This window comes from Cryptomeria japonica, chromosome 10 (assembly GCF_030272615.1).
Source record: "Cryptomeria japonica chromosome 10, Sugi_1.0, whole genome shotgun sequence".
NCBI lineage: Eukaryota > Viridiplantae > Streptophyta > Pinopsida > Cupressales > Cupressaceae > Cryptomeria > Cryptomeria japonica.
The window spans coordinates 694,084,784-694,094,596 of NC_081414.1; the positions used below are offsets into that span (position 1 = coordinate 694,084,784).

Below are 9,813 nucleotides of genomic sequence, written 5' to 3' on the forward strand. Positions count from 1 at the left end.
TAGAAGTAGGAAATCTAACAAATATGTTGATGTATTGAGTAGGAGAATGACCTTGCTAACAGAAATGAGAGTGACAGTATTAGGTTTTGAAGATTTGAAGACCTTGTATGATGAAGACCCGAATTTCGTAGAACCTTGGAAAGTATGTAGAGAACCAGTTATGGTTGATAGAAGCAAATGGTTGGATTATTTCATTCGGGATGGGATTTTATTAAGGGGAGTTCAATTATGCATACCTAAGAGTTCCATGAGAGAGAACCTAATCAAAGAGAAACATAGTGGAGGTTTAGCTGGACATTTTGTCATACCTTGTAAGAAGACATAAGATGCATTGCATGTAGCAGATCTATTTTTCAAGGAAGTGGTGAGATTGCATGGATTACTTAAGAGCATAGTTTCAAACAGAGACGCTAATTTTGTTGGCTATTTTTGGAGAGCACTTTAGAAGAAGATGAAGATAGATTTGAAGTTCAGTTATACTTTTCATCCACAAACTGATGGATAGACAAAAGTAGTTAACCAGAGTTTGGGAAACTTGTTGAGATGTTTAGTGGGAGATAAAATCGGAAGTTGGGATTTGATCCTTGCACAAGAAGAGTTTGCCTATAACAATTCATTTAATAGAAGTACCAGAAAACCACCTTTTGAGATTGTTACCAAAGTGCATCCTAGAGGAATAGCAAAATTGAGAGACATTGGCAGTGAAGACCAGAAGATTTTAGAAGTAGAAGATTTCGTAGATCACATGGCAACATTACATATTTAGGTTAAACAAAATTTGAAAGACATGAACAATAAATATAAGGAGAAGGCAGATGAGAAGAGGATACATAAGGAATTTGAAGTTGGCAATGAAGTGATGTTATACTTGAGAAAAGAGAGATTCCCAGTTGGAAATTATAGTAAGTTGCAGATGAAGAAGTTTGCACCCTACAAAATTTTGAGAAAGTTCAGTTTTGGAAATGCATACGAAGTGGAGCTACCAGATAGTCTAAGTATTTCACCTATATTCAATATTGTGGATCTTCATGAGTACCATGAACCAGAATTCAGTGAGGATAGTGTTGTAGACTTGGAGAAACAATCACCCCGGAAGGAACTAGATCAAATTGAAGATATTTTGGACAGTAGGATTGGGCATAGTACCTGGAATAGTCAGTACAAAGAATATCTTGTGAAGTGGAAGAGTAGACCAGTTGAAGATTCATCTTGGATTTCTTAGGAAGAGGTAAACCACCTTGGTTTCCCTCTGACCCCAGCAAAGTGAGAGGTTCACTTTTTCATTAACCTCGGATGTCTGATGCAGGAGCATCCTCGATTCACAACAATCTTGCATCAACCAAAAACATTTCCTTTCTATTTTGTTTGCAGTTTTAATTTTCCTTTTTGTGTGTCATGATTTTGGTTCACCGGATCATGTGGAGTTGGATTCTACTTCAAGACTTGATCATCTTTCTTTCTTTCAAACTGCATCTCATTTGGATCACTTTCCAACAAGATATCGCTACCAGTTTCCATGATAGTTTCTTGTTATCGGTTGTTCCTTTGTTACCGGTTGCTTGAGACCTATTCTAGTGATCTACTAGAACCCATTCCAAAGCCTGCAGAGCCTTGAGCATTGATCTCGATCTTTCTTGGTGTGTAGCTAACCTTCTACGTTTCATCCTTTAGATTTTCTGGAGGAATCTCTTGGCGGAGGTGGACCTTGTTCATTTTGCATGTTAGGTCCTATTCTTCGAGTTTTGAACCTTTTGGGCCGACTGGATCCTTTGGATCAATATATATATTTGTAATCACGCTTTAGAATGTAATCAATTTAGAATCAAGAAGTATCAGATAGATAGACTTTGCCTAGAAGATAGATCTTTTGATTCAAGGTCCCAGTGTGACCTATTCTACTAGGCATGTGTGCTAGTATATTATAACCCGATTGTTACTGGTTGGATTTAATCAAATTTCATGCAATAAAATTATTTGTTTTGCATTGCCTCCATCATATTTGTGTGTTTCCGTTGTTTTTACTCTTGCTGACCAGTTTGGACTGATCTCCTTAAGGTCCCTCCTCACCAGTGACTACTTCATAATAGATCCATTACATAATCCTGAAATAAAATCATAAAACATGTTGGCCTAAGGCCAAATAAACATCATCCAATCAATAAAAAATCCTAGAAGTGCATCAGAAGGATCCACCAACACGTTTCATGAAACCAATCCATAACCTAGATAGCACCAGACCTAAATTAGATCCACACATGCCAAAGAAATGACACCAATCGGTTGAGGCATGAACACAATCACCATTAGCATCTTGAATCCCTTCTATAAACTACACAAACACCACTTAGCATTACATCAGATATCTTCAATAAAGCTTTGTCGGTGAAACCCTTACCAGACCTGCAAAGTAGGCTTACTAGAACATAAGATAGCATTCGATCATCAAGTCATTACCAACTGATTGAAACATACTTTAGAAGCATATGAACCCTTAATAAAAACTTATTCAATCATTCAGATCATACCAGTGACAATCAATTGATAATATTCCCAATCCAATCCTTCTACCGGAAGCCAGTAAACAACCGTAACAACTAGTGTTGACATCAATGACAAAACATCAATGCAACACATAATCAATTCCTTCATATTGCCAACAGTTCAATCACTTCATCAATGATTAGGAAATTTCTTGTAACACTGTCATCAAAAAATACTTTAGGAAAAAGTATAGGCCTTCTTTAATACTTAATCTTATTTTATTAATGAAACCTAGATAGAAAACCCTGCTGCATTCAAAGTTCATTCTCAATTATTCATCTTCACCCATTACTTGACATAATGTGTGGTATGTTTTTATAAAATAATCTTCAAAGGTCTCTAAACTGGAGGATTTCTTCTCAAGATATGTGATTTTGATTGGATTTTATCAAACCCCTTCACTCTATGCTTAGGAATTTAAATAGACCTATATGCAACCTAATGCATGTTTGATATTTCTCCTTGAAAGCTTCAAAAATTTATAACCTTACTAGCTACAAAATTTTTGGTTAACAAATTTGCCAATTAACTTTTTTTTCTCATGCACAAACAAGAGGCAATTGAAACCATCAGTTGAGCTAGATGTAATGATATTTTACACCTGCTCTCTGCTTATTTACAAGGCACAACTACCTTGTAATGAAACATAGTAAATAACAACCATGCACATTTTTAACTATATAGCAGGGGAAAGGCAAAGCTTTTAACTAGAAATCTTTAAAAGAACAAAAAGGAAATGACTAAATTTAGGAAAAGATAGAATACAAAGATTCTATACTAAAAATTCAAATCGCAACAACCTCTAACTCAAAGATTGTCATAATATGCATTCAAAGATGAATTATTCATAACAGATGCTCAAATATGAGAATTAAACTTCTTCTGAAAACAATAATAAATTATCTAAATAGAAATACATTCCACACAAGAAGAAAAAACCATAAGACTATCGTAACTCAAATTTTACGATTCTCAAGAATCAATTCAGATAATTTTCATTGATTGCACCTTCAATAATTCTCTTACATATTCTATCCCTTTTTCTTTTTTATAGATAGTTTTTTCAAAGGCAACGACTCCTTGAGGGTAGTCATGTGATGATAGTTAAACAAAACTTCAAGAAAAATGACTCCTGTAGAGCCATGTCGCACTCTTCTCCCAATATTCGGAGGGAACATGTGTCTTCCTCATTTATATTTTTCATATCATCAAAGATCATATTCTATTCTAGTAGATATCTAAAGGGTCATAATTTAAACTATAATAATCAATCAACTAGAAGTATTCTACAATACTAGAATCTAGCAAGTGAGTCCACATAGGCATAGGGGATATACATTGCATGAGACCAAATAAGGAACATTCAAGGTTTTCAAAATAATTTGTTTGAGAGGGACACTCTAAAGAAGTGAAGGTAAATAAATTGGATGAATTGATTCTAACCTATCTTTTTTCTTCTCTATGACCTCCTTCATGATGTGGAAAACTTAAATCTCTTGTTGTCGTATGTTCAAGACGAGAAAGAAGTTAGAAAGATGGTGACTATTTTTAAGAATTAAGACATTAAATGCATTAATTTTTTGTGGCTAAGGTACTACAACTTCTCTTGAAAATTGTGCTAACACATTTCTCGTGTCTTTTACCATAGGTTGGATATGAATGCATTGAATTGGCTGATTCTATGAAAAAGACATTGTCTTAGGAATCAAAAATTCTTTGAGTTAGGTGGTCAAAAAAATATTGAACTAATAAACTAGGCTAGTGAAGAATACATAGGTTCCAAGCTTTCTCAATTAACCGACTATAAGTATTCATACATCTAGAAGAATAAAAATGTTCTAAGAAGGGTTGGTTGGTTAGGGATTTCTTGAACTTGCAAATCCAAAGGAAATGTTAAAGGACATGTTATCTTGTTGACTATGTACAAAGGTCCAACAAAAGCTTGACTATAAACAAGGCTTGCCAAAGCTAAGTGTGTGTGTCAGAGTGAAGAGTGACATATGAACTTAGATTTTAGGCTTGGGGCTAGAGAATGAAAATTTAAAAAGTTGAGGCAACACAAATGGAGACCAAAAACCTTTCAAATGAAATATTTTGAAGTGTATCATTTCATTTGTATTTATTGCCAACACTCTTCTTATCTACACAACATATCTTTAGCAAATTCTTTGGAAAATTTCGCATCTACAAAGATTTTGGGCACCATCAAATTTACCAAATCTATAACCCAAGCATTGTGAAGAGAGAAACGAGCCTACATCTTCCTTAACCAGTGCTTGGACAAGGACCAACCATTCACTGATATGTTTGCATCTTTGTAACCTCCCAAGTAATCAATCAATTTGTCGATAAGGTCTTTTAGACTGGGTCATGTTCAGAAGAATCTTTGATGATCTAAGAAATTGTATCAAAAGCTCTTCATCAAGCCCTCACCTTGAAGTGGAAGGGTGTACAACTGATTGACTCATCTTTATGCACTTAACAAAGACTTAGGGTTTGAATTATGATTAGGGTTTTACAATTCTACCCAATTATTAGTCAAATTCAAATTATACTAAAAATTACAAGCTCATAAACATATAATTACCTAGATTTAAGTAGATTTAAGCACAAGAAAATCACTTACGCATTGATCTATAACAAACCCTAGTTCGAGTGCAAACTTCACAAAGAGCTCAAATTATCTAAAAATTCTTATTAAAATTGAAATTAATTGTTGAGGAGGTCCTTAGGATGTATTTATCTTTCTCAAATGGTCAAAACTACTATCATTATTAGTCATTTCACCAGTAATGCTTGCAAGCTTGAACATAACATTCTACAACTAGCCATTCTCAGGTTTGAATGTGGGCCATTGATTTTAGTTAATTGTAACAAGATCAATTATCCATATCAATCAAGTTATATTTGAAAAAACTTTGCATTCTTTTAAAATACTTGGAACAATTAAAAAATTTCATCAAGGAGAGTACTTTACACGATAGTAGACATTCAATGTCACATGTCATCATTATGCACTCAAATCGTACAAGAAAATAGGACCTACAGTTCTAGCACCACAAGGTCACAGTACCTAAGCTTTATCTTTGCTCAATTAACTAAAATGGGCCTGAGACATGTCACAATCCTATAGTAGTGCATAGTTGAGTAAGCATTAACATTTCTAACATTATGGGCCTCAGTAACCAATAGGATCATGGTGATTTGGATAAGCACAAAATCTACCTTGTAAATATATTGGGCACATTAGACTTTTGCCATCATTCTAACAAAGTACATATCTTTGGAGGTCATAGGTGTGCATGTAGGGAAATGGCTATCCAGTCTTTTGGTTGAACCAAGACATCAATAGTCTTCATATATTATAAATAAATTTATAATGGATGTTTGGTGCATCCTAAAGACTAGATATCCATTTCCAGCACATAGACACCACATGGTGTGATCACATAGTATGATTAAAGGACTATGGAATTAACAAATATTAAATCTTGAGGAGGCCATTAGGTTACTAGGCAAAGGATAGGGGGAGTGTAAATGGACAATGCTTAACACTTAAGGTTATGACTTCAAAGTAGATGACTAATCATAGTAAGTCAACATCAAAATAGAAGTAGGGTTTAGGGCTTAAAGGGTTTCTGCACTTCAAAAAAATTGCAAGGGCAAGGAAAAACCAAAGAGCTAAAGAAATTGTATAAGTTCCACCATCACTCAACCCTTATTTGTGAGATATTTACCTAAGGTGTTTGATATATGAGCATCATTAGACCATCTACAATCTTATATCAACTAAAAATATTATTTGTTCCTTTCTTTATTTCCTCTATTATATACATTCTCTCTCTCTCTCTCTCTTGAAATGTTTTTTACTTTTTCTTTTGTGTTTCTAAATGCCTTGAAATGATATGAAATTAATAGGATGCTTTTCTACTACATCTTTCTTCCTTTTTGTACTTATCCACAAAAAGGTCTTATAATTTTTTTTGCCACTTATTAATAATCTAAATTATAAAATAGTGACAAAATCATACTTTGAATTCAATAATTGCAAGGAAATGTTTTTGTCTTAGATCTAATTTCCTTATCATTCAAAGGTATCCTACCATTACAATTTTTTATGAGCTTGAATATTTTTATTTGGAGGAAACAATATTTGTTTATACAGACATGATCTTAGATTATTCAAATCTTTCTAGTTAAAGGGTACATGCTAAGAGTGAGGATTGTTGTATAGTTGGGGCCTTGCATTGTTATTCACATTTATTTCTAAAATCTCCAATAATTGACTAAATGAATGAGTAGATTTAGCACGATTGGTGCCAACAAATTTTTGTTCAAACAAAGTGTCCAAACATTGGTTGAGCCACTCTAAGTAAGATTAATTTCTAATGGAACACCAAATTTAGAGGGTTCTTTTGACCCTTGAAATATTGTAATGAATGCTATTTTAAACCAAGATGTGAATAAGTATGCATGGAACCAAAAAACATCAAAATAATTTGTGGATTCATGAAGTTCTATCTTTCATAAAATTTTAAAGAGAGCAAACTATTTTTTTTGTAATTCAATCATATTCCTTCTCATATGACTCAAATTCCTAAAATTAGTTTAATTATTAATTATTTTTCATCTTCATCTTCATCTTCATGTTTATTCTTTTGTACTATGTTTCTCAGTTTGATAGTCCCTAATTAGATTCTAAGACCATGACCTACATAAATAGCGAACTTTAGGGTCAATAATATATCCCTCGTTTGTCATTTCATATTTATTCCTTTATAATTTTGTCAACTACATTACAAATTTACAAGTGATGTGATTATATGTAAATGTAGCACACACAAAATATTATGTTTGTTCTAGTCTAGGTGGTAAATCTAGTATAGGTTCACTAGTTGATATAGCACATACCAAATATTTCTCAAACTAAATAATTATCAAGTTTGTAGTTTAATTGAATTTGGTCATAATAAATGTCGTAAAATCTTGTAAAATTACTTAAAGAAAAACACATGCTTCAAACATTGGAAATCTTTTCCCTATAAAGTGAAGAAGCTTACAAGTGAAAAGTTTATTCTTAATATTTTACAACAGGAAATAAGATTTTTTTTAAATTCCATAGAATTTACAAAATTTATCACAATCTATACTTGATCTATGCATGTGATTTCTTTTATTCAACATGTATAGTATGTCCATCGACTAAATCATTGTAGTAAAACAACATATAATTGATCGATGCATGTGATTTCTTATATTCAACATATATCTTATATGCATTGAAGACTATGATTCTTTCATATTATTTGTATTCACTTAACATACGTTATTCAAGACCCTAATTATTTTATTTGAACCAAAGAGCTAATTCATTATAGTGATACACTGTATACTTGATCTATACATCTTATGTTTTATATTCAATATATATCTAACCTACTATATCCAGCACACTAATTAGAAACTAACTAAATTACAATAGTAAATAAAACATAGTTGCTAATTTTAATTTTCAAGGAAGATTAGTAAAATAGATAAAGAAAGGAACAAAACCATAAAATAAAAAAAGAGGAGGTTTCCTAGAGGTTGTCTAGTGATAATAGGAATATCCCTTATTTCATGTGATCAATTTAAGGCATGTCTTTTTGTATATTTGTTTATCACTCTTTCCAGTTATACAAGTTAAGACCTTCCTCAGCGTATCTTTATTTATTAATAAAGTCAAAACAATACATAACATATTGGTGAGCTAATATGTAGCTTTCATTGACGGCTTCCAAGGTATTTTAAACTTTTTTTGCTCATCTGTTTCGGCATTTTTTAAGAGTTGAAAACGGTTTGCATACTTTTCAAACAAAGTTTCCATATACAAATCATTCCTTTCACCAACCCACAAAGAAAATTTGCATAAAAACAGAAATTTTTTTAATGAAATGTCAATGTACTCCAACAGAACCATGTTGTGAGATTAACTTTTCTCAACTTCTTTTTCTTCATCTCACATCCTGCATTTTCTTCAATTCTAAGACTACCATTTGGTAGGTGTTGTAGAAAAAGACAACAGCTAGACCGTAATTGAAGGCATTTAACATTGTGTTTTGTATGGTATTATTTATCACACAAGCCGTGAAGTCCGAGGGAGTCACTAATCACAATGTGGTTGGCCTGCTTCCAATGCTATGGATCAGATGCGTCATTCTTTGTCATCTCTGTAACAGCAAATCAGGGATAGTTAGAGGAGTATATTTTGTGTGTATATTGCATTAGGAGACTTGATGTGTTCTTGTAGACATATACACATGGATTGTGGGGTTATTGCAGCTAACAGGATCCTTCTGAAGAAGGTGACAAGGAAATTGAGAAGAGGAACCATGCCTGTGGATGTGCCTTATCAACAGCTGTCAGCACTGAGATTCAAGGAAGATCTTGAGGATGAAGAAACTCAAGCCAATGCCCCCCATGTCAGTGTGGTGGTTGGAAAAGAAAGGAGAGTTTTTAAGGTGGATCCTCAGATTGTTAAAGATGCGTTTTTTAGGGTTTTGCTGGACAAGGGCACCATGATGGAGGAAGACAATTTTGCAGATGGGCACAGGTGCATGATATTGTTAGAGCAGTGTGACTCAATTCTGTTTGAGCACATCCTTTGGCTTGTGTATAATGATGATCCTTCAATTCCTAGCGTCAATCTAGAGGAGCTCATTGAATTCTATGCTCAAGATGCTCCTTGATCAGATTATGCAAGCCTGCTTTAATACAGATCTGGTTATTATAGAGGAAAGAGAGAGAGAGATCTAATTGTCTTTCCATTTCTCTTATTGGGTCTGATACAAATTGCATACTCTTATATTAGCTCTGTTCTTAGTCATTCAGTTGGATTTTAAGCCAAATCTTAGTGTATGATATAGTTTTTCTGCACCTAGGATCATATATTGGCTTCATGGATCATCCTCAGGCAATGTTAAGGTTACTGTAATGGAGAAAATTTCCCTTACAGTTATATATATGTTTATTGGGATTGTTAATTGGTAAATACCCAATTCAAAAATCATTGCAGATTTTAATTTGTAATAGTGTTTATGTTGTAATTATCTGTGATAGTATAACGATGATCCTTAAAGACTTCTTTTCTTTTTTCTTGAATCGCTGTCATTCTTTTAAAGCCAATCAATGTGATGACAAAAATCTTTCTTCTTTTCTGTTCTTCAACATGTGAACGATTGACAAAAGTTTCTCATTATTTTCATTTTTGGTGTAAAAGAACGATAAATGGTC

General features: G+C 33.0%; 1 protein-coding gene across 1 annotated transcript; it reads left to right on the forward strand.

The window, feature by feature from the left end:
• Positions 1 to 8,692: 8,692 nt before the first annotated feature.
• On the forward strand, positions 8,693 to 9,602 carry LOC131076571 (auxin-responsive protein SAUR78). Its single transcript, XM_058013808.2, has one exon. It carries the CDS (start codon positions 8,817 to 8,819, stop codon positions 9,267 to 9,269), a length of 453 nt encoding a protein of 150 aa, XP_057869791.1. The 5' UTR covers positions 8,693 to 8,816; the 3' UTR covers positions 9,270 to 9,602.
• The last annotated feature ends 211 nt before the right edge of the window (positions 9,603 to 9,813 follow it).

Excerpts from the sequence above, each read along its gene's own strand:
- LOC131076571 (XM_058013808.2), top strand. The coding sequence starts at position 8,817 with ATGTGTTCTTGTAGACATATACACATGGATTGTGGGGTTATTGCAGCT.